General features: G+C 45.6%; 2 protein-coding genes across 2 annotated transcripts in view; both read left to right on the top strand.

Annotated features, from left to right (window-relative positions):
• The window catches only part of ccm2l (CCM2 like scaffold protein), a 37,521-nt gene extending 26,308 nt beyond the window's left edge, over positions 1-11,213 (top strand). Inside the window, exons 9-12 of the mRNA XM_071349352.1 lie at positions 1,447-1,510; positions 2,931-3,090; positions 4,996-5,134; positions 10,839-11,213. Coding sequence (XP_071205453.1) covers positions 1,447-1,510; positions 2,931-3,090; positions 4,996-5,134; positions 10,839-11,194 — 719 coding nt within the window. The 3' untranslated portion in view covers positions 11,195-11,213. The remainder of the gene's footprint in view (positions 1-1,446; positions 1,511-2,930; positions 3,091-4,995; positions 5,135-10,838) is intronic.
• A 1,748-nt stretch (positions 11,214-12,961) lies between these two features.
• LOC139543133 (CDK5 and ABL1 enzyme substrate 2-like) overlaps positions 12,962-26,138 on the top strand; it is a 102,263-nt gene continuing 89,086 nt past the window's right edge. Inside the window, exon 1 of the mRNA XM_071349351.1 lies at positions 12,962-15,466. Coding sequence (XP_071205452.1) covers positions 14,850-15,466 — 617 coding nt within the window. The 5' untranslated portion in view covers positions 12,962-14,849. The remainder of the gene's footprint in view (positions 15,467-26,138) is intronic.

The following is a 26,138-nucleotide window of genomic DNA, read 5'->3' as shown; positions in this document are numbered from 1 at the left end:
TAGACAGACACACTGCCTTAATGTAGACAGACACACTGCCTTAATGTAGACAGACACACTGCCTTAATGTAGACGGAGGCACTGCCTCGATGTAGACGGACACACTGCCTTGATGTAGACAGACCCACTGCCTCAATGTAGACAGACACACTGCCTTAATGTAGACAGACACACTGCCTTAATGTAGACAGACACACTGCCTTAATGTAGACAGATGCACTGCCTTAATGTAGACGGACGCACTGCCTTGATGTAGACAGACCCACTGCCTCAAGGTAGACAGACACACTGCCTTAATGTAGACAGACACACTGCCTTAATGTAGACAGACACACTGCCTTAATGTAGACAGACACACTGCCTTAATTTAGACAGACACACTGCCTTAATGTAGACAGACACACTGCCTTGATGTAGACGGACCCACTGCCTCAAGGTAGACAGACACACTGCCTTAATGTAGACGGACGCACTGCCTTGATGTAGACAGACCCACTGCCTCAAGGTAGACAGACACACTGCCTTAATGTAGACAGACACACTGCCTTAATGTAGACAGACACACTGCCTTAATGTAGACAGACACACTGCCTTAATTTAGACAGACACACTGCCTTAATGTAGACAGACACACTGCCTTGATGTAGACGGACCCACTGCCTCAAGGTAGACAGACACACTGCCTTATGGCCGATACAGTGCACTGTTTGACCAGAGTCCTGTGTGCCCTGGTGGACTACATAGAAAAGAGGCTGCCGTTTGGCCCAGGGTATTCCAGGGTATTCCAGGGTATTCCAGGGTATTCCAGGGTATTCCAGGGTATTCCAGGGTATTCCAGGGTATTCCAGGGTATTCCAGGGTATTCCAGGGTATTCCAGGGTATTCCAGGGTATTCCAGGGTATTCCAGGGTATTCCAGGGTATTCCATGGTATTCCAGGGTATTCCAGGGTATTCCAGGGTATTCCAGGGTATTCCAGGGTATTCCAGGGTATTCCAGGGTATTCCAGGGTATTCCAGGGTATTCCAGGGTATTCCAGGGTATTCCAGGGTATTCCAGGGTATTCCAGGGTATTTCAGGGTATTCCAGGGTATTCCAGGGTATTCCAGGGTATTCCAGGGTATTCCAGGGTATTCCAGGGTATTCCAGGGTATTCCAGGGTATTCCAGGGTATTCCAGGGTATTCCAGGGTATTCCAGGGTATTCCAGGGTATTTCAGGGTATTCCAGGGTATTTCAGGGTATTCCAGGGTATTCCAGGGTATTCCAGGGTATTCCAGGGTATTCCAGGGTATTCCAGGGTATTCCAGGGTATTCCAGGGTATTCCAGGGTATTCCAGGGTATTCCAGGGTATTCCAGGGTATTCCAGGGTATTTCAGGGTATTTCATGATATTTCAGGGTATTTCCCAGGGTATTTCATGATGACAGTGTTGTTATGTCTCCCAGGTGACAGCTGTCTGACTGACATGACGTACAGCTACGACGCTGACTTCAGTCTCTGCAGCTCTTAGTGAGTAACACACACACACACATACACACACACACACACATACATACACACACACACACACACACACACACACACACACACACACACACACACACACACACACACACACACACACACACACACACACACACACACACACACACACACACACATACACACACACACACACACACACACTACAGTAGTATACCTCCTGATCTTGCTGAGAGTCAGCTTGACTTGAGGAAACTTCTCTTTAAACGTCTCGTTCATGTCCTTTTTCAGATCAGATGACAGTGTATAATCAGTTAGTCCATGATACAGGGACAGTGAGTTAGTCCATGATACAGGGACAGTGAGTTAGTCCATGATACAGGGACAGTGAGTTAGTCCATGATACAGGGACAGTGAGTTAGTCCATGATACAGGGACAGTGAGTTAGTCCATGATACAGGGACAGTCAGTTAGTCCATGATACAGGGACAGTGAGTTAGTCCATGATACAGGGACAGTGAGTTAGTCCATGATACAGGGACAGTGAGTTAGTCCATGATACAGGGACAGTGAGTTAGTTCATGATACAGGGACAGTGAGTTAGTTCATGATACAGGGACAGTGAGTTAGTCCATGATACAGGGACAGTGAGTTAGTCCATGATACAGGGACAGTGAGTTAGTCCATGATACAGGGACAGTGAGTTAGTCCATGATACAGGGACAGTGAATTAGTCCATGATACAGGGACAGTGAGTTAGTCCATGATACAGGGACAGTGTATAGTCAGTTAGTCCATGATACAGGGACAGTGAATTAGTCCATGATACAGGGACAGTGAGTTAGTCCATGATACAGGGACAGTGAGTTAGTCCATGATACAGGGACAGTGTATAGTCAGTTAGTCCATGATACAGGGACAGTGAGTTAGTCCATGATACAGGGACAGTGAGTTAGTCCATGATACAGGGACAGTGTATAGTCAGTTAGTCCATGATACAGGGACAGTCAGTTAGTCCATGATACAGGGACAGTGAGTTAGTCCATGATACAGGGACAGTGAATTAGTCCATGATACAGGGACAGTGAGTTAGTCCATGATACAGGGACAGTGAGTTAGTCCATGATACAGGGACAGTGAGTTAGTCCATGATACAGGGACAGTGAGTTAGTCCATGATACAGGGACAGTGAGTTAGTCCATGATACAGGGACAGTGAGTTAGTCCATGATACAGGGACAGTGAGTTAGTCCATGATACAGGGACAGTGTATAATCAGTTAGTCCATGATACAGGGACAGTGTATAATCAGTGATAGGGCAAAGATCCCTTTATGAGTTCTCCATGTGTTTCATTCATAGGTTTAATTGCTGTATAATAAGCAACGCTTTACAATGTAATTTACCCGGCCGTTTCTTTCCTTCTGCTACCTGTGTCTTCTCCCATAGTGATGGATCCCAGGAGGCCTTTGACCTGTACTACAGTGAGAGCTACAGTGAGAGCTCGTCTCTGTCCCTACAGGGCTCACATCACAGCCTGGCATCGCTGCGTAGTGACGGAGGAGACAGCAACCAGGGCCTACAGCTCATGCAGGAGTACATGATCACCGTAAGAATAAATACACGATCAGTCATTGGGCAGTTTTTTTTTGTTAGGTACACCACCCTCCCCGTTCAGGAAAATGGTTCGTTTGCACGGGTACCGTGGCTATTTAAAGCATTCAGTCACTGTTTCGATTGAACGGGTACCGTGGCTATATAAAGCAGGCAGACGGGCATCGAGGCATTCAGTCACTGTTTCGATTGAACGTTAGAACGGGCCACTCGACCGTAGAGTCGGTACCAAACTCACCAGCTCCAGTATCTTTATAAAAACCGTCCGGCTTTTCACACACGACAGCGTCTCGGGTTTTTACCCAGAACGCTGCGAACAAACAAACCGACATCCAATCAGCGGCAGTCCTGTGGGGCGAAAACAACTCGTTGATGAGAGAAGTCGAAGGAGAACGGCAAGAATCGTGCGAGATAAGAGGCGGGGCCGCAAACAGACCAATAACGGCGCAGTACAACAGTGGCGTGCGGATCGGCGTCTCAGAACGCACAACTCGTCTGTCCTTGTCAGCAGACGACCACACCTGGTTCCACTACTATCAGCGAAACACAAGAAGAAGCTGCTCCACGCCATCACCAACGCTGGACAAGTGAGGAGTGGAAAAACATCACCTGGTCCGACGAATCCCGGTTCCTGTTTCGTCATGCTGATGGCAGAGTCATGATTTGGCGTAAGCAGCATGAGTCCGTGGCTCCATCCTGCCTGGTGTCAACGGTACAGGCTGGTGGTGTAATGGTGTGGAGAATGTTTTCCTGGCACACGTTAGGTCCCTTGATGCCGATTGAGCAATGTTTCCATGCTCCGAAGAATTCAGGCTGTTCTGGAGGCAAAGGGGTGTCCCACCTTCGAACTAGATAGGGATAGCTAATAAACAGTGTGGAGTCATGACCACAGTAAAGATCACAGTGTGGAGTCACTACCACAGTAAAGATCACAGTGTGGAGTCACTACCACAGTAAAGATCACAGTGTGGAGTCACTACCACAGTGAAGATCACAGTGTGGAGTCACTACCACAGTAAAGATCACAGTGTGGAGTCACTACCACAGTAAAGATCACAGTGTGGAGTCACTACCACAGTGAAGATCACAGTGTGGAGTCACTACCACAGTGAAGATCACAGTGTGGAGTCACTACCACAGTGAAGATCACAGTGTGGAGTCACTACCACAGTGAAGATCACAGTGTGGAGTCACGACCACAGTGAAGATCACAGTGTGGAGTCACGACCACAGTGAAGATCACAGTGTGGAGTCACTACCACAGTGAAGATCACAGTGTGGAGTCACGACCACAGTGAAGATCACAGTGTGGAGTCACTACCACAGTGAAGGTCACAGTGTGGAGTCACGACCACAGTAAAGATCACAGTGTGGAGTCACTACCACAGTGAAGGTCACAGTGTGGAGTCACGACCACAGTGAAGGTCACAGTGTGGAGTCACTACCACAGTGAAAGTCACAGTGTGGAGTCACGACCACAGTGAAGATCACAGTGTGGAGTCACGACCACAGTAAAGCTAGGGCGGCACACAATTGGCCCAGCGTCGTTAGGGTTACGGGAGGGTTGGGCCGGGCCGGGGTAGGCCGTCATTGGGGGGGGGCAGGAGTACTCTTCCCCTGTAATGTCCCTCCTTGTAACCTGTGTTTGTCCCCTCTCTTCCCCTGTAATGTCCCTCCTTGTAACCTGTGTTTGTCCCCTCTCTTCCCCTGTAATGACCCTCCTTGTAACCTGTGTTTGTCCCCTCTCTTCCCCTGTAATGTCCCTCCTTGTAACCTGTGTTTGTTCCCTCTCTTCCCCTGTAATGTCCCTCTTTGTAACCTGTGTTTGTCCCCTCTCCTCCCCTGTAATGTCCCTCCTTGTAACTTGTGTTTGTCCCCTCTCTCTCCCTGTACCACCCAGCTAAGGAGTAAGCTGAGTCCCCAGGAGCTCCAGCAATTTGCCCTGTTGTTGAGAGAGTACAGGTTGGGATCTCCCATAGATGTGTTCTGTTCTGACCTGCTACAGCTGTATGGAGATAACAGGAAGTTCCTGCTACTGGGTAGGATAACATGCAAGCAACACACACACACACACACGCACGCACGCACGCGCGCACACACACGCACACGCACACGCACACGCACACACACACACACAGGTGTAGTGAGACCTCGAGTTATTACGTCACATAGCTTTACCAATGTCACAGAACTGGTCTTTTAACAGTGCAATATTATATACATACATTTATAAACCAAATGGGGGAAACCCAGGTAAACCAGGTTCCCAAAATGTTCCATTCCTAACCCTGTTTGTATGGCTAGCTGTAGGTAGGTTATTGTCCTCCTGAAAGGTGAATTCATCACCCAGTGTCTGGTGGAAGGCAGACTCAACCAAATTTTCCGTCTAGGATTTTGCCTGTGCTTTTCATTTATTTTTTTATCCTGAAAAACTCCCCAGTCCTTAACGATTACAAGCATACCCACAACATGATGCAGCCACCACGATGCTAGAAAATATGGAAAGTGGTACTCAGTAATGTGTTGTATTGGATTTGACCCAAACATAACACTTTGTAATCAAGAAAAAGTGAATTGCTTTGCCACAATATGTAGCATTAGTTTAGTGCCTTGTTGCAAACAGGATGCATGTTATGGAATATTTGTATTCTGTACAAACTTCCTTCTTTTCGCTCTGTCATTTAGGTTAGTATTGTGGAGTAACTGAAATGTTGTTGATCCATCCTCAGTTTTCTCCTATCACAGCCATTAAACTCAAACTGTTTTAAAGTGACCATTGGCCTCATGGTGAAATCCCTGAGCGGTTTCCTTCATCTCTGGCAACTGAGTTAGGAAGGACGCCTGTATCTTTGTAGTGACTGGGTGTATTGATACACCATCCAGAGTGTAATTAATAGCTTCACCGTGCTCATTTTGACCATTTTACCAATAGGAGCCCTTCTTTGCGAGGCATGAGGGATCTTTGTGGTTGTAGCGACTGTCTAATTCCTCCTCCCCGGATGAGGAGGAGGAATAAGGGTCAAAATGCAGCGTTGAACATAATGATGTTTATTAAAGTAAAGACGAAACACGAAAACACTTTAACAAACTACAAAAACAAATAAACGATGTAGACAGACCTGGACTTGAGAACTTACAATATACGAAGAACGCACGAACAGGAACAGACTACATACACGAACGACAAAACGAAACAGTCCCGTGTGGTAACATATACGGACACAGGAGACAACCACCCACAAACAAACAGTGTGAACAGCCTACCTTAATATGGTTCTCAGTCAGAGGAAACGTAAAACACCTGCCCCCTAATTGAGAACCATATCAGGCAACACATTGCACCCAACATAGAAACACAAAACATAGAATGCCCACCCCAACTCACGCCCTGACCAACTAAACACATACAAAAACAAGAGAAAACAGGTCAGGAACGTGACAGTGGTTGAATCTGCTCGACTGAGGGTCCTTATACAGTAGATAATTGTATGTGTGGGGTACAGAGATGAGGTAGTCATTCAAAAATAATGTTAAACACTATTATTATTATTATTGAGTTCATGCTATGTTTTTTTAAATAGACACACTGCCTTAACAGTCTCTCTAGAAATTCACTGCTCGACTGAGGGTCCTTATACAGTAGATAATTGTATGTGTGGGGTACAGAGATGAGGTAGTCATTCAAAAATCATGTTTAACACTATTATTATTGAGTCCATGCAACTTATTATGTGACTTGTTAAGCACATTTTTACTCATGAACATATTTAGGCTTATCACAGCAAAGGGGTTGAATACTTATTGACTCAAGACATTTCAGCTTTCCATTTTTTTATAAATATTTTGAAAAAATTTGTAAAACATCATTCCACTTTGACATTATGGGGTATTGTGTGTAGGACAGTGACAATAAAATCTCAATTTAATCCATTTTAAATTCAGGCTGTAACGCAACAAAATGTGGAAGAAGTCAAGGGGTATGAATCCTTTCTGCAGGAACTGTAGCCTTGCCAAAGGGCAAACATGGACCTTGAAGTTGAGGAGACTCAATTACTTGGCGTTTCCTTAGATTGTAAACTGTCATGGTCAAAACATATAGACTCAGTGGTTGTAAAGATGGGGAGAGGTCTGTCCGTAATAAAGAGATGTCTCTGCTTTTTTGACATCACACTCCACAAAGCAAGCCCTGCAGACTCTAGTTTTGTCTAATCTTGATTGTGGTCCAGTCGTGTGGTCCAGTGCTGCAAAGAAAGACCTAGTTATGCTGCAGCTGGCCCAGAACAGAGCGGGGCATCTTGCTCTTCATTGTAATCAGAGGGCTGATATAGATACTATGCTGCCAGTCTCTCTTGACTAAGAGTTGAGGAGAGACTGACTACATCACTTATTTTTATAAGAAACATTAATGTGTTGAAAATCCCAAATTGTTTGCATAGTCAACTTACACACACCTCTGACACACACACTTACCCCACCAGACATGCCACCAGGGGTCTTTTCACAGTCCCCAAATCCAGAACAAATTCAAGAAAGAGTACAGTATTATATAGAGCCCTTATTGCATTGAACTTCCTTCCATCTCATATTGCTCAAATAAACAGCAAACCTGGTTTCAAAAAACAGATAAAGCAACACCTCACGTCACAACGCCTATTTGAACTGGATAGTTTGTGTGTATGCATTGATATGTAGGCTACGTGTGCCTTTTACAAAATGTATGTAGTTCTGTCCTTGGGCTGTTATTGTCTATTAATGTTCTGTATGATGTCATGTTTCATGTTCTGTGTGATGTCATGTTTCATGTTCTGTGTGATGTCATGTTTCATGTTCTGTATGATGTCATGTTTCATGTTCTGTGTGATGTCATGTTTCATGTTCTGTATGATGTCATGTTTCATGTTCTGTATGATGTCATGTTTCATGTTCTGTATGATTTCATGTTCTGTATGATGTCATGTTTCATGTTCTGTATGATGTCATGTTTCATGTTCTGTGTGATTTCATGTTCTGTGTGATGTCAATTTGCATGTTCCGTATGATGTCATGTTTCATGTTCTGTATGATGTCATGTTTCATGTTCTGTATGATGTCATGTTTCATGTTCTGTGTGATGTCATGTTTCATGTTCTGTGTGATGTCATGTTTCATGTTCTGTGTGATGTCATGTTTCATGTTCTGTGTGATGTCATGTTTCATGTTCTGTGTGATGTCATGTTTCATGTTCTGTGTGATTTCATGTTCTGTGTGATGTCATGTTTCATGTTCTGTGTGATGTCATGTTTCATGTTCTGTGTGATGTCATGTTTCATGTTCTGTGTGATGTCATGTTTCATGTTCTGTGTGATGTCATGTTTCATGTTCTGTATGATGTCATGTTTCATGTTCTGTGTGATGTCATGTTTCATGTTCTGTGTGATGTCATGTTTCATGTTCTGTATGATGTCATGTTTCATGTTCTGTGTGATGTCATGTTTCATGTTCTGTGTGGAGCCTAGGCTTTTGCAACAGCTAATGGGGATCCTAATACCAAAAATACCAAATAGCACACAGAGAAATCAGAACCCTGGACAGCTACATCATACTGAGCTCACGTTGATTGAACTAAATCAATAGTTGTTTAGTAGTCTGAAAATGTTGAAAACATTAACTTGCCTAACCGTGTTGTAGGTCATGTAACAGAGAGACAGAGAGAGAGAAAGATGAAAAGAAAGAGAGGGGAGAGAGAGACAGAGAGAGAGGGGCGAGAGAGAGAGGGGCGAGAGAGAGAGGGGGGAGAGAGAGAGAGAGAGGGGCGAGAGAGAGAGGGGGAGAGACAGAGGTGGAGAGACAGAGGGGGAGAGAGAGAGAGAGAGATGAGAGAGAGAGAGGGCGAGAGAGAGAGGGGGAGAGACAGAGGGGGAGAGAGAGAGAGAGAGAGAGATGAGAGAGAAAGAGAGAGGGGCGAGAGAGAGAGGGAGGGAGACAGAGGGGGAGAGAGAGAGAGATGATAAAGAGAGAGAGTTTGTGTATTGTTTGCTAACCCCTGCTGTTGATTGTCAAGCCAGTCTGCAATACGGATGTGACTGGAATACAGATTCACATGAGAGCAGTGGTGTCTGATGGAAACAGCTTTAACATCATGTCACACCACTTTCACACTTGGTGCCCACTTCCTATAATTCTGAACCAGGAGCAAATGGAGACACTGGAGAAAGAGAAGAAGACCACTAGAATATATACAGTCTGAAGACAAGTCCTATTCAATAGTCATCAGCTGTGTGTTATAGCCTTGGCAGGCAGGGCCACGCTAAGACACACAGATATCGTGAGACACACTAAGTCTTCCCATCATCCCATCCTTTCCCAGGTATATTCATTCATTCACTCATTCAGCAAAACTAGTCACCAGCTATAACCCCATACTACTAGTCCTCTTGTCTCCTCCACAGGAATGACTGTCCCCTGTCTCTGTTCCCTAGGAATGACTGTCCCCTGTCTCTGTTCCCTAGGACTGACTGTTCCCTGTCTCTGTTCCCTAGGACTGACTGTTCCCTGTCTCTGTTCCCTAGGACTGACTGTTCCCTAGGACTGTCTGTTCCCTGTCTCTGTTCCATAGGACTGACTGTCTCCCTGTCTCTGATCCCTAGGACTGACTGTTCCCTGTCTCTGTTCCCTAGGAATGACTGTTCCCCTGTCTCTGTTCCCTGTCTCTGTTCCCTAGGAATGACTGTTCCCTGTCTCTGTTCCCTAGGACTGACTGTCCCCTGTCTCTGTTCCCTAGGACTGTCTGTTCCCTGTCTCTGTTCCCTAGGACTGACTGTCCCCTGTCTCTGTTCCCTAGGACTGACTGTTCCCCTGTCTCTGTTCCCTAGGACTGACTGTTCCCCTGTCTCTGTTCCCTAGGACTGACTGTTCCCGTCTCGGTTCCCTAGGACTGACGGTCCCCTGTCTCTGTTCCCTAGGACTGACTGTCCCCTGTCTCTGTTCCCTAGGACTGACTGTCCCCTGTCTCTGTTCCCTAGGACTGACTGTCCCCTGTCTCTGTTCCCTAGGACTGACGGTCCCCTGTCTCTGTTCCCTAGGACTGACTGTCCCCTGTCTCTGTTCCCTAGGACTGACTGTCCCCTGTCTCTGTTCCCTAGGACTGACTGTTCCCTAGGACTGACTGTTCCCATCTCGGTTCCCCAGGACTGACTGTCCCCTGTCTCTGTTCCCTAGGACTGACTGTCCCCTGTCTCTGTTCCCTAGGACTGACTGTTCCCTAGGACTGACTGTTCACCTGTCTCTGTTCCCTAGGACTGACTATTCCCTAGGACTGACTGTTCCCCTGTCTCGGTTCCCTAGGACTGACTGTTCCTGTCTCTGGTCCCTAGGAATGACTGTTCCCTGTCTCTGTTCCCTAGGACTGACTGTTCCCGTCTCTGTTCCCTAGGACTGACTGTTCCCTAGGACTGACTGTTCCCGTCTCTGTTCCCTAGGACTGACTGTTCCCGTCTCGGTTACCTAGGATTGACTGTCCCCTGTCTCTGTTCCCTAGGATTGACTGTCCCCTGTCTCTGTTCCCTAGGACTGACTGTTCCCTAGGACTGACTGTTCCCTAGGACTGACTGTTCCCGTCTCGGTTCCCCAGGACTGACTGTCCCCTGTCTCTGTTCCCTAGGACTGACTGTTCCCCTGTCTCGGTTCCCTAGGACTGACGGTTCCCGTCTCGGTTCCCCAGGCACTAAGTCTGACTGTGTCTTCCTCTCTGTCCCTTTCCTCCAGGCATGCGTCCCTTCATCCCAGACAAGGACGTGGGTGTTTTCGAGAGCTTCCTAGAAGGCATCGGGATCCGGGAGGGGGGTATTCTGACGGACAGCTTCGGCCGGATCAAACGGAGCATGAGCAGTACGGCGGCGACGGCCGTGCGGGGTTACGACAGCTGGTCACTCCCCTCGGGCTCGCAGGACTTCAACCGCAGGATCAGTGACATCACACACGACATCGAGGCCCTGGGCTTCCAACATGAACATGGGGGGTGTCAGGGAGAGCAGGGGGGTTGGCAGGGAGAGCAGGGGGGGTGGCAGGGAGAGCAGGGGGGGTGTCAGGGAGATATAGAGGAGGAGGATTATTATCTGTGAAGAAGTGGTGGGGTCGTTGTGGAACAGAAATGTTGTCTTTTTGCCGTGTTTATTCACAATATCATGACCAACACACTCAAACACACACCACACAAGAGACTGAGATTAGCACAGGGTCAGCCACAGGGTCAGCCACAGGGTCAGCCACAGGGTCAGCCACAGAGTCCGCCACAGAGTCAGCCACAGGGTCAGCAACAGGGTCAGCCACAGAGTCCGCCACAGGGTCAGCCACAGGGTCAGCCACATAGTCAGCCACAGGGTCAGCCACAGGGTCAGCCACAGGGTCAGCCACATAGTCAGCCACATGGTCAGCCACATGGTCAGCCACATGGTCAGCCACAGAGTCAGCCACAGGGTCAGCCACAGAGTCAGCCACAGGGTCAGCCACAGGGTCAGCCACAGGGTCAGCCACGGGGTCAGCCACAGGGTCAGCCACAGGATCAGCCACCGAGTCAGCCACCGGGTCAGCCACAGGGTCAGCCACAGGGTCAGCCACAGGGTTAGCCACAGGGTCAGCCACAGAGTCAGCCACGGGGTCAGCCACGGGGTCAGCCACAGGGTCAGCCACAGGGTCAGCCACAGGATCAGCCACAGGATCAGCCACAGGGTCAGCCACAGGGTCAGCCACAGGGTCAGCCACAGGGTCAGCCACAGAGTCAGGGGCACAACGGTCAGTAGGTGGCACCTGAGTCATGAGACTGAGTGGCCATCTTTTAGTTTCCATATCAGTAGCTTAACTCTCATTGAGGACGTAGTGAGTCACCAAGTGGTAAACATTATTTTGTCCCTCTAACTCATTTAGTGATAGGGTTCTGGTCAAAAGAAGGGCACTATGTAGGGAATAGGAGGCCATAGGGCTCTGGTCAAAAGAAGGACACTATGTAGGGAATAGGGGGCCATAGGGCTCTGGTCAAAAGAAGGGCACTATGTAGGGAATAGGGGGACATAGGGCTCTGGTCAAAAGAAGGGCACTATGTAGGGAATAGGAGGACATAGGGCTCTGGTCAAAAGAAGGACACTATGTAGGGAATAGGGTGCCATAGGGCTCTGGTCAAAAGAAGGGCACTATGTAGGGAATAGGAGGCCATAGGGCTCTGGTCAAAAGAAGGACACTATGTAGGGAATAGGGTGCCATAGGGCTCTGGTCAAAAGAAGGGCACTATGTAGGGAATAGGAGGCCATAGGGCTCTGGTCAAAAGAAGGGCACTATGTAGGGAATAGGAGGACATAGGACTCTGGTCAAAAGAAGGGCACTATGTAGGGAATAGGGGGCCATAGGGCTCTGGTCAAAAGAAGGGCACTATGTAGGGAATAGGAGGACATAGGGCTCTGGTCAAAAGAAGGGCACTATGTAGGGAATAGGAGGCCATAGGGCTCTGGTCAAAAGAAGGACACTATGTAGGGAATAGGAGGCCATTTGGGACACAAACAAGCACTTTGCATCAAGAATGCCTTTGGATTCAACTCATTTACATGCTATTTGCATCCGGGTTTGGGCACGACGCCTAGCATTAATGAATAACAAGGGAGAGAGGGAGGGAGGGCGGGAGAGAAGAAGGGGGTAGGTGGAGAGGGAGGAGGGCGAGAGGGCGAGAGGGAGATAGAGGATAGGTAGAGAGAGAGAGGGATGGAGAGAGAGAGAGAGAGAGAGAGAGAGAGAGAGAGAGAGAGAGAGAGAGAGAGAGAGAGAGAGAGAGAGAGAGAGAGAGAGAGAGAGAGAGAGAGAGAGAGAGAGAGAGAGAGAGAGAGAGAGAGAGAGAGAGAGAGAGAGAGAGAGAGAGAGAGAGAGAGAGAGAGAGAGAGAGAGAGAGAGAGAGAGAGAGAGAGAGAGAGAGAGAGAGAGAGCAGTGATATAGTGCACTACTTCAGACCAGGACCCATAGGGTAGTGCACTACTTCAGACCAGGGCCCATAGGGTAGTGCACTACTTCAGACCAGGGCCCATAGGGTAGTGCACTACTTCAGACCAGGACCCAGTGTGTGTGTGTGTGTGTGTGTGTGTGTGTGTGTGTGTGTGTGTGTGCGCCTGTCTGTGTGACTGCACAGCCTATGATCATCAAGGGTTGCCTGTGCCTACCACATCTCCCTGCCTGATGTCATGTAATTAGTCCGGAGACAGGGCAGGCTGGGCTCTGTGTTCAATGTGGACAGGGCAGGTTGGGCTCTGTGTTCAATGTGGACAGGGCAGGCTGGGCTCTGTGTTCAATGTGGACAGGGCAGGCTGGGCTCTGTGTTCAATGTGGACAGGGCAGGCTGGGCTCTGTGTTCAATGTGGACAGGGCAGGCTGGGCTCTGTGTTCAATGTGGACAGGGCAGGCTGGGCTCTGTGTTCAATGTGGACAGGGCAGGCTGGGCTCTGTGTTCAATGTGGACAGGGCAGGCTGGGCTCTGTGTTCAATGTGGACAGGGCAGGCTGGACTCTGTGTTCAATGTGGACAGGGCAGGCTGGGCTCTGTGTTCAATGTGGACAGGGCAGGCTGGGCTCTGTGTTCAATGTGGACAGGGCAGGCTGGGCTCTGTGTTCAATGTGGACAGGGCAGGCTGGACTCTGTGTTCAATGTGGACAGGGCAGGCTGGGCTCTGTGTTCAATGTGGACAGGGCAGGCTGGGCTCTGTGTTCAATGTGGACAGGGCAGGCTGGGCTCTGTGTTCAATGTGGACAGGGCAGGCTGGACTCTGTGTTCAATGTGGACAGGGCAGGCTGGACTCTGTGTTCAATGTGGACAGGGCAGGCTGGGCTCTGTGTTCAATGTAGACAGGGCAGGCTGGGCTCTGTGTTCAATGTGGACAGGGCAGGCTGGGCTCTGTGTTCAATGTGGACAGGGCAGGCTGGGCTCTGTGTTCAATGTGGACAGGGCAGGCTGGGCTCTGTGTTCAATGTGGACAGGGCAGGCTGGGCTCTGTGTTCAATGTGGACAGGGCAGGCTGGGCTCTGTGTTCAATGTGGTGGTTTGGATGTTTTCTCACCATGTTTCTGATGATTGGTTACACAACAGGCAGCTTGAATACAAGTTCATATTACATTTTGCAATAAAGAATGTTTTAGTATTTTGTGTAAAATTGTGTATTAGAGATTTAAAATTGTGTGTGTGTGCGTGTGTGTGTGTGTGCCTGTGTGTGTGTGTGTGTGTGTGTGTGTGTGTGTGTGTGTGTGTGTGTGTGTGTGTGTGTGTGTGTGTGTGTGTGTGTGTCCGTGCGTGCGTGCGTGCGTGCGTGCATGCCTGTATGTGTGTGCCTGTGTGTGAGGATAAAGTATCATTGCAAAAATTAATCAGCAACGGATTTTGCGAATTATCTCCCCGCTTTATCATCCGCTAATAATGTCGCCTCGTATCTTTCACAGATATCTCAATACTCTATATCGGCTAAATTATCTCTAGGTCTTCATGGATTTGTCCTTAATAGCACAGATATTACCAAATCATTATAGGATTATTGAGAAAAGAGCTTGTATTGTCAAATGTAATTACCTATTGTCTACTAAGCTGCAGTTCATTAATTCGCGTCCATTAGAAACCTATTAATTTTCTCTTTTCTCAAATGATCTCAAATGTTTTGACCGGTTGCGCTCAGTTTCATAACAAAAGCAAGAAAGACCAATCAGCTTTCACCTTGTGCAATACTTTTTTTTATATATATTATTCGCTGTTGTCCAATGGAAATCCTAGTGGGCGTGAAGGAGTCGTCCTGGCGCGGTGGGAACGTCTTGACAGTTGACTTCTACCGGAGAATGGCGGCTACCGCCTGCACTACGTTAACTAACACTACCAACCCGCATAAACAACACCGGAGGAAAAGTAGAGATTCTCGGAGGAGACAAGCAGCTCTTTTATTCCTTAGTAACATTTCTCTAGACGGACAGCCGGTTCAACCGTTAGACCATGGAAACCGAGACCCCCATCATCGAGACGGCGAGTTCCTTGGGGATGATATCGGAACGACAGTGGCCGGGATGTCAACGGCATCTAGTAGTAGCTATGGGAACTTCGGTAACCTACCGACGTCTGTGAGCTGTGGGGCAGTTGGGAACGTTAGCCCCGTACTGAGACTCGGGGTGATCACTGTCCCGCCTATCCTCGTTCTGCCTTCGGACTCGTTCAATGATGGGACCACGGAGTTATTTCTGGAGAGGCGAGGAGGGTCGTTTTCCTCGCAGGGAAACCTCCTCTCTCCGGCGGGTCTCCATCCTACTCCCCTCCGACCGCGGAAGTCGTCCACGGTGCTGTCTGTTCAGAGTTCTAGTTCGGTGATTTCGGAATCTGGACGGTGGTGGTGAGTTAATTGCTGTGTAATTCATGTCCCGGGGGCAAAGGTTTCTGTGTTGTCTGTGTTGTCTGGCATCGTTTGTAATGACACCGCACTCCAACTCATCCTGCCTGTGTCCCCTCATCTTGTTCATTTCAACTGTGTCCACGTGTGAGTGCGTCTTTCTTTATACATTATTGTATCTTGACGCGGTCACTTTAATAAGCACACAACAAACATCAGTTGGCTACATTGTCTTATTTTAACTTATTTTTTTTGTTGCGTTACATTGTTACTAGGCTATCATGTCAAAAAGCAACCAGCCAGGTCAGTTCCTCCTGAAAGAGGCGCTTGTATTTGCCAATACAGTGCTGAGTCTAATTTCTTGCTCAGAGAAGTGTAGTTATTATTGGTCTCCCTCATTAGAAGTATCGCAACTGTAATTTCCGCTACAAAGGGGAGACTGTTGGATTGGCTGCGTATTATTTTGATTGTGGTAGATTAGAAACAAGTTACCGTTTATACCGTGTGAATAACAATTGCAGTAGGTTACATGATAATAATAAATAGAAGCAGCCTTGTTTATCTTCAGTTACTCAAAGAAGCCCTGCATTAGGTTATACTTGTAGTCATTGACTAAAACAAAAAAAAGCCAAATTATTGGTCAATCACTTCCTCATAAAAAAATCACATCAAATCAAGCTTTATTTCTATAGTACATTACAGACCCGGATGCAACGCATAGCGCGTCACAGGAAAAGATTTTTATGAAAAAAATAAAATAAATGTAAACAATGAAAATTAAAACAGAAATATTTACTACACAAACATAAGAGGATAAAACAAAACGAAAGAATAACAATAAAAAGTGAAAGACAAGTACAAATAATTAGCCAGAGTCAACAGCAATTTTCTAGCTCTACTGTATTGTTATAGCCTACAGTCTCTGCTACTAAGGGTGGATTGTCTGTTCATTAAAACACATAGCCACAAGTTACCACTTGTACTGTGAGAACACACACACACACACACACACACACACACACACACACACACACACACACACACACACACACACACACACACACACACACACACACACACACACACACACACTTATTAGACTAGGGAGTGGAAATGTTGACTTTATGAGGAGTCCACCGTTTATAGGGGCTAGAATGTGCCAACTTTGCCCTATCCGTGCAGGGGTTTTGTCAGGTCACTTGTCTCACTGTATCACCATTAGGTGGGATAAGTTGTGTACTTTAAACCACAATCAGTGTATATGAAGTACTGTTATATTTTGACAAGGAGTTGCCTCTGACTACTGTGCACATATCCTTAATTAATGACGCAGTTGACTAACTAGGCTGTGTGCTTGTTTTACAAACCACACACACACACAAACACTTACTGTGTTTGTTTACAAACTACACACACACACAAACACTTACTGAGTTTGTTTACAAACCACCCTGTGCAGCTTGGCAACTATCAGTATAATGTTTGGTGGTGCGCCACAGAATATGCCAAATAGGCTTGGGCGTTTACCCTACATACCGTACTCCGGGGTAGTTTGAAATACCAATGGTATGATTTTCAAAACCATAAAACAACTAAGATAATAATACTAGTTCCAGCTGTGTATTTTGGTTCGCTAACTTACTAGCGAAGTGGCTAGATGTCAACATCAAGCTTCTTGGTTACAGCAGAGATATTCAACCCCCTTCTGGATCAAGATCCCTGCTGCCTAAATTTGTTTTATGAGTGAAAAAAAAATTACTTCAGGAAAGAAATAATGCCCCACTGCCGGTAATACCGTATACTCCGGTATGGTACAGGAACGGTATGAAGAAGGGTTTCCGTTAGGAAAATGTGCCGCCGGGCAACGTGACTAGGAACATTTTTAATTTATCGTCCATATGCGTTGGGTGCATAACCTGATTAGGGTGTCCACCCACGGTGCTCAGAATGACAGAAATGGAAAACACCATTCTAAACAGCACACCTGGGAAAACACCATTCTAAACAGCACACCTGGGAAAACACCATTCTAAACAGCACACCTGGGAAAACACCATTCTAAACAGCGTACCTGGGACAACACCATTCTAAACAGCACACCTGGGACAACACCATTCTAAACAGCACACCTGGGAAAACACCATTCTAAACAGAGCACCTGGGAAAACACCATTCTAAACAGCACACCTGGGAAAACACCATTCTAAACAGCACACCTGGGAAAACACCATTCTAAACAGCACACCTGGGAAAACACCATTCTAAACAGCACACCTGGGAAAACACCATTCTAAACAGCACACCTGGGAAAACACCATTCTAAACAGCACACCTGGGAAAACACCATTCTAAAACAGCCCACCTGGGAAAACACCATTCTAAACAGCACACCTGGGGAAACACCATTCTACACAGCACACCTGGGAAAACACCATTCTAAACAGACCACCTGGGAAAACACCATTCTAAACAGCACACCTGGGAAAACACCATTCTAAACAGCGGACCTGGGAAAACACCATTCTAAACAGCACACCTGGGAAAACACCATTCTAAACAGCGGACCTGGGAAAACACCATTCTAAACAGCACACCTGGGAAAACACCATTCTAAACAGCACACCTGGCAAAACACCATTCTAAACAGCACACCTGGGAAAACACCATTCTAAACAGCACACCTGTTTGCGGTTCAATATGTGGCAGAGATGAAAATCTCTGTTAGAAACTTAAAGGGGGAATCTAAAGATGCAACAACTATGATGGCTTGCTAATATGACCAGGATTGTGCCTTTGGCTTCTGGACAACGAAAGAAAGTTGAAATGAAAACCAATAGAACAGGAGAGAAATGACATAGTGGTGGGTCCTATAGAACAGGAGAGAAATGACATAGTGGTGGGTCTAATAGAACAGGAGAGACATGACATAGTGGTGGGTTCTATAGAACAGGAGAGACATGACATAGTGGTGGGTCTAATAGAACAGGAGAGACATGACATAGTAAGTCCCCGTCATTTGGTTATATTCATTTCATGTATTAATTACTAGTTGCACCAATATGACATTTTTAGCCGATATTCAATATTTTCCTTGCCAGAAAACCCGATACCGATATTCAATATTTTCCTTGCCCGAAATCCCGATACCGATATCCAATATTTTCCTTGCCAGAAAAACCGATACTGATATTCAATATTTTCCTTGCCAGAAAACCCGATACCGATATTCAATATTTTCCTTGCCAGAAAACCCGATACTGATAACAGATATTTAAATAGTTCAATGTTTGATACACACACACTCTGACCAAAAAGTTATTTTGTTGGCATTTACATATGTCCCCATTATCAGTAAAACATAATGAAAACCTATTTCTTTCACTTACTTGCTGTGCTGTTTCGTTGTTCATTTGTTCAATCGTTTCTCAACCAGGATTTCATCATACATGTCAAGCAGTGAAGTTTCAGCTCTGTCTGTCAGTGGCCTCTTCTGTCGTGGGGTCCTCTTCGTCGGTGCGCACTGTCACTGTGTCCGTTTCCATCTGGTCCAGCTGTGTCTGTAACATTTCACGTAAACCCTGTTTCTTGTCTGCATCGAAGTAGGTGTCCTTGTACAGTGGGGAGAACAAGTATTTGATACACTGACGATTTTGCAGGTTTTCCTACTTACAAAGCATGTAGAGGTCTGTAATTTTTATCATAGGTACACTTCAACTGTGAGAGAAGGAATCTAAAACAAAAATCCAGAAAATCACATTGTATGATTTTTAAGTAATTAATTGGCATTTTATTGCATGACATAAGTATTTGATACATCAGAAAAGCAGAACTTAATATTTGGTACAGAAACCTTAGTTTGCAATTACAGAGATCATACGTTTCCTGTAGTTCTTGACCAGGTTTGCACACACTGCAGCAAGGATTTTGGCCCACTCCTCCATACAGACCTTCTCCAGATCCTTCAGGTTTCGGGGCTGTCGCTGGGCAATACGGACTTTCGGCTCCCTCCAAAGATTTTCTATTGGGTTCAGGTCTGGAGACTGGCTAGGCCACTCCAGGACCTTGAGATGCTTCTTACGGAGCCACTCCTTAGTTGCCCTGGCTGTGTGTTTCGGGTCGTTGTCATGCTGGAAGACCCAGCCACGACCCATCTTCAATGCTCTTACTGAGGGAAGGAGGTTGTTGGTCAAGATCTCGCGATACATGGCCCCATCCATCTTCCCCTCAATACGGTGCAGTCGTCCTGTCCCCTTTGCAGAAAAGCATCCCCAAAGAATGATGTTTCCACCTCCATGCTTCATGGTTGGGATGGTGTTCTTGGGGTTGTACTCATCCTTCTTCTTCCTCCAAACACGGCGAGTGGAGTTTAGACCAAAAAGCTCTATTTTTGTCTCATCAGACCACATGACCTTCTCCCATTCCTCCTCTGGATCATCCAGATGGTCATTGGCAAACTTCAGACGGGCCTGGACATGCGCTGGCTTGAGCAGGGGGACCTTGCGTGCGCTGCAGGATTTTAATCCATGACGGCGTAGTGTGTTACTAATGGTTTTCTTTGAGACTGTGGTCCCAGCTCTCTTCAGGTCATTGACCAGGTCCTGCCGTGTAGTTCTGGGCTGATCCCTCACATTCCTCATGATCATTGATGCCCCACGAGGTGAGATCTTGCATGGAGCCCCAGACCGAGGGTGATTGACCGTCATCTTGAACTTCTTCCATTTTCTAATAATTGTGCCAACAGTTGTTGCCTTCTCACCAAGCTGCTTGCCTATTGTCCTGTAGCCCATCCCAGCCTTGTACAGGTCTACAATTTATCCCTGATGTCCTTACACAGCTCTCTGGTCTTGGCCATTGTGGAGAGGTTGGAGTCTGTTTGATTGAGTGTGTGGACAGGTGTCTTTTATACAGGTAACGAGTTCAAACAGGTGCAGTTAATACAGGTAATGAGTGGAGAACAGGAGGGCTTCTTAAAGAAAAACTAACAGGTCTGTGAGAGCCGGAATTCTTACTGGTTGGTAGGTGATCAAATACTTATGTCATGCAATAAAATGCAAATTAATTACTTAAAAATCATACAATGTGATTTTCTGGATTTTTGTTTTAGATTCCGTCTCTCACAGTTGAAGTGTACCTATGATAAAAATGACAGACCTCTACATGCTTTGTAAGTAGGAAAACCTGCAAAATCGGCAGTGTATCAAATACTTGTTCTCCCCACTGTACCTAGCATCGAGCATGGTGGCGACACAGTCAAGAGATTCAAGTCAATAGAGAATGCCACCAAATCGCTTGTTCACAGCCTCGAGTACTTTTGCAAGTTTTAACCCCACGGTCTGTGTGGGCAGTTTTGTTGAGCAGGCGTTTCAATGCCATGACAGAGGGGTATCATGTCTGTTGCATATGCAATTTATGAGCTTATTTCAGTTGTTGGAATGGAGCTAGGAGTGTGTTCATGTTTCCAAGTTTCAAAATTTTTCTCAAGTGCCATTAAAATGGAAGAGGCAAGTAGAAGGGGGGAAAAGTAAGGAAATTGTCTGTCGGCCCTGCATTAAAGAACATAAATGGTTAAAGAAATTTGTGATAAATAAAAACATGTACCAATTTCATTTAAGGACCAAAAAATTGACAGTTGTGCCATATAGATTGCAAAATAGATGTTCGATGTACTGATTCCATGGCACATGGTTTATGAATTGACATGCAAAACAACACCAGATTCAAAACTTCAAATTTTTCTATTTAAATTATTATACAAAATTCTTGCAACCAATAGAATGTTATATATATGGGGGATACAACCCTCCCAGCTCTGCAGATTCTGCTGTGAGGAGGCAGAGTCATTAGATCATTAGTTTTGGTATTGTTCATATGTAGCTTGTTTTTGGTCACAGGTCCAGGAATGTCTGAGGAAGTGCAACATTTTACCTGGAGCTAACTCTTCAGATAGCACTGCTGGTTGATTTGAAAAGTCATAGTCAATCAAACAATAATATAATAATTATTTTAGCAAAAAAAAAAGTATCTTTAATTTACAATCTGTAGTAACTATGAGAATAGAAAGGTTCAGTACTTTTGTGAAACAGCACAGTTGAAAAATATATGACAAATAGAAATCCAATATGGATGGTGTTAAGAGATAGATGGCAGGGGTTGAATGGAGCTGAAGGGTGGGACTAATAACAAGATAACCAATGTATAACATACGGGGTCTGTAAAAATGTATATAGGTTCGGAAATTTTGTGAAATAGCTAGATAGATAGATAGATAGATAGTTACAAATATAAATCAAACTGGATGGACATCAGAAATAGAGGAAGGACTAAAAACAAACAAAATATAACTATTGTAACATAGATTGTGTCTGTAAAATGTGTATAAGATGTATAAACTGAAGGTAGAAGCCTAAGTGTTATTGTTTATTAGTTTCCTCCAATTGGGAGAGGGGTGGTAGGGTTTGGGGGGAATAATAAAGGCATATTCTTAAAAAAGTATATTTATCTACAGTTGAAGTCGGAAGTTTACATACACCTTAGGTTGGAGTCATTAAAACTCGTTTTTCAACCACTCCACACATTTCTTGTTAACAAACTATAGTTTTGGCAAGTCGGTTAGGACATCTACTTTGTGCATGACACAAGTAATTTTTCCAACAATTGTTTACAGACAGATTATTTCACTTTATAATTCACTGAATCACAATTCCAGTGGGTCAGAAGTTTACATACACTAAGTTGATTGTGCCTTTACACAGGCCTACAATCCTGACTCAGGTACACCAGCTCTGTAAGAAGGAATGGGCCAAAATTTACCCAACTTATTGTGGGAAGCTTGTGGAAGGCTACCTGAAACGTTTGACCCAAGTTAAACAATTTAAAGGTGATGCTACCAAATACTAATTGATTGTATGTAAACTTCTGACCCACTGGGAATGTGATGAAAGAAAGAAAAACTGAAATAAATCATTCTCTCTACTATTATTCTGACTTTTCACATTCTTAAAATAAAGTGGTGATCCTAACTGACCTAAGATAGGGCATTTTTTACTCAGATTTAATGTCAGGAATTGTGAAAAACTGAGTTTAAATGTATTTGGCTAAGGTGTATGTAAACTTACGACTTCAACTGTAGGTATGCACGTCAGCTTTGACATCGGTTTTGAACTAGACATTGGGCCAATGCCGATGTTGGCATTTTTAGCTAATATCGTCCGATTCCGATATGCTTACCGATATATCGTGCATCCCAGTCATTTACCGTTCTCATTCTCGGGGAGGACGTTCTTTGGAAGTTCACAACCTGCTTCACTTGTGAGAAACAAGTTTGGTTTATTTCATAACCATTATTTATGAGATTTGTCAATGTGAGCAATGAGCATCTGTCTGGTCTCTCTGTCCTGATAATGTTGAAGGATCATCTGTCTGGTCTCTCTGTGCTGATAATGTTGGGTGAGCATCTGTCTGGTCTCTCTGTCCTGATAATGTTGAGGGAGCATCTGTCTGGTCTCTCTGTCCTGATAACGTTGAGGGAGCATCTGTCTGGTCTCTCTGTGCCGATATTGTTGAGGGAGCATGTGTCTGGTCTCTCTGTCCTTATACTGTTGAGGGAGCATCTGTCTGGTCTCTCTGTCCTGATAATGTTGCGGGAGCATCTGTCTGGTCTCTCTGTACTGATAATGTTGAGGGAGCATGTGTCTGGTCTCTCTGTCCTGATAATGTTGAGGGAGCATGCACGCCTGAGCATGCATAGAAGTACTTGGCCTGCTGCCCGGAAATGTAGAAAAGTTACACATTTTTAAGATCCATTACAAATGATATTATATGAAAAATATAGTTCCTCACAGTAAGCTATATCAAAAATCTTTCCAACAATCTCCCCCTCGATAATCACCAGTCGTCGGTGTGAAAGAGCAATGTTATAGGCTTGCTGCGGTCATGCCCTGCTCTGTTTCACCTGTTCCTGTGATTGTCTCCACCCCCGCCAGGTGTCGCTTAATTTCCCCAGTGTATTTATGCCTGTGTTTCCTGTCTCTCTGTACCAGTGTATTTATCCCTGTGTTTTCTGTCTCTCTGTGCCAGTGTATTTATCCCTGTGTTTTCTGTCTCTCTGGGCCAGTGTATTTATCCCTGTGTTTCCTGTCTCTCTGGGCCAGTGTATTTATCCCTGTGTTTCCTGTCTCTCTGTACCAGTGTATTTATCCCTGTGTTTCCTGTCTCTCTGTACCAGTGTATTTATCCCTGTGTTTCCTGTCTCTCTGTACCAGTGTATTTATCCCTGTGTTTCCTGTCTCTCTGTGCCAGTGTATTTATCCCTGTGTTTCCTGTCTCTCTGTACCAGTGTATTTATCCCTGTGTTTCCTGTCTCTCTGTACCAGTGTATTTATCCCTGTGTTTCCTGTCTCTCTGTGCCAGTGTATTTATCCCTGTGTTTCCTGTCTCTCTGTGCCAGTGTATTTATCCCTGTGTTTCCTGTCTCTCTGTACCAGTGTATTTATCCCTGTGTTTCCTGTCTCTCTGTACCAGTGTATTTATCCCAGTGTTTCCTGTCTCTCCGTGCCAGTGTATTTATCCCTGTGTTTCCTGTCTCTCTGTGCCAGTGTATTTATCCCTGTGTTTCCTGTCTCTCTGTGCCAGTGTATTTATCCCTGTGTTTCCTGTCTCTCTGTACCAGTGTATTTATCCCTGTGTTTCCTGTCTCTCTGTGCCAGTGTATTTATCCCTGTGTTTCCTGTCTCTCTGTACCAGTGTATTTATCCCTGTGTTTCCTGTCTCTCTGTACCAGTGTATTTATCCCTGTGTTTCCTGTCTCTCTGTACCAGTGTATTTATCCCTGTGTTTCCTGTCTCCCTGTACCAGTGTATTTATCCCTGTGTTTCCTGTCTCTCTGTACCAGTGTATTTATCCCTGTGTTTCCTGTCCCCCTGTACCAGTGTATTTATCCCTGTCTTTCCTGTCTCTCTGTGCCAGTGTATTTATCCCTGTGTTTCCTGTCTCTCTGTACCAGTGTATTTATCCCTGTGTTTCCTGTCTCTCTGTACCAGTGTATTTATCCCTGTGTTTCCTGTCTCTCTGTACCAGTGTATTTATCCCTGTGTTTCCTGTCTCTCTGTACCAGTGTATTTATCCCTGTGTTTCCTGTCTCTCTGGGCCAGTGTATTTATCCCTGTGTTTCCTGTCTCTCTGTACCAGTGTATTTATCCCTGTGTTTCCTGTCTCTCTGTACCAGTGTATTTATCCCTGTGTTTCCTGTCTCTCTGGGCCAGTGTATTTATCCCTGTGTTTCCTGTCTCTCTGTACCAGTGTATTTATCCCTGTGTTTCCTGTCTCTCTGTACCAGTGTATTTATCCCTGTGTTTCCTGTCTCTCTGGGCCAGTGTATTTATCCCTGTGTTTCCTGTCTCTCTGTACCAGTGTATTTATCCCTGTGTTTCCTGTCTCTCTGGGCCAGTGTATTTATCCCTGTGTTTCCTGTCTCTCTGTACCAGTGTATTTATCCCTGTGTTTCCTGTCTCTCTGTACCAGTGTATTTATCCCTGTGTTTCCTGTCTCTCTGGGCCAGTGTATTTATCCCTGTGTTTCCTGTCTCTCTGTACCAGTGTATTTATCCCTGTGTTTCCTGTCTCTCTGGGCCAGTGTATTTATCCCTGTGTTTCCTGTCTCTCTGTACCAGTGTATTTATCCCTGTGTTTCCTGTCTCTCTGTACCAGTGTATTTATCCCTGTGTTTCCTGTCTCTCTGGGCCAGTGTATTTATCCCTGTGTTTCCTGTCTCTCTGTACCAGTGTATTTATCCCTGTGTTTCCTGTCTCTCTGTACCAGTGTATTTATCCCTGTGTTTCCTGTCTCTCTGGGCCAGTGTATTTATCCCTGTGTTTCCTGTCTCTCTGTACCAGTGTATTTATCCCTGTGTTTCCTGTCTCTCTGTACCAGTGTATTTATCCCTGTGTTTCCTGTCTCTCTGTACCAGTGTATTTATCCCTGTGTTTCCTGTCTCTCTGTACCAGTGTATTTATCCCTGTGTTTCCTGTCTCTCTGTACCAGTGTATTTATCCCTGTGTTTCCTGTCTCTCTGGGCCAGTGTATTTATCCCTGTGTTTCCTGTCTCTCTGTACCAGTGTATTTATCCCTGTGTTTCCTGTCTCTCTGTACCAGTGTATTTATCCCTGTGTTTCCTGTCTCTCTGGGCCAGTGTATTTATCCCTGTGTTTCCTGTCTCTCTGTACCAGTGTATTTATCCCTGTGTTTCCTGTCTCTCTGGGCCAGTGTATTTATCCCTGTGTTTCCTGTCTCTCTGTACCAGTGTATTTATCCCTGTGTTTCCTGTCTCTCTGTACCAGTGTATTTATCCCTGTGTTTCCTGTCTCTCTGGGCCAGTGTATTTATCCCTGTGTTTCCTGTCTCTCTGTACCAGTGTATTTATCCCTGTGTTTCCTGTCTCTCTGGGCCAGTGTATTTATCCCTGTGTTTCCTGTCTCTCTGTACCAGTGTATTTATCCCTGTGTTTCCTGTCTCTCTGTACCAGTGTATTTATCCCTGTGTTTCCTGTCTCTCTGTACCAGTGTATTTATCCCTGTGTTTCCTGTCTCTCTGTACCAGTGTATTTATCCCTGTGTTTCCTGTCTCTCTGTACCAGTGTATTTATCCCTGTGTTTCCTGTCTCTCTGTGCCAGTGTATTTAT

The sequence above is a fragment of the Salvelinus alpinus genome, chromosome 17 (assembly GCF_045679555.1).
Source record: "Salvelinus alpinus chromosome 17, SLU_Salpinus.1, whole genome shotgun sequence".
In the NCBI taxonomy this organism is placed as follows: domain Eukaryota; kingdom Metazoa; phylum Chordata; class Actinopteri; order Salmoniformes; family Salmonidae; genus Salvelinus; species Salvelinus alpinus.
This window is presented reverse-complemented; position numbering and strand designations above follow the sequence as displayed.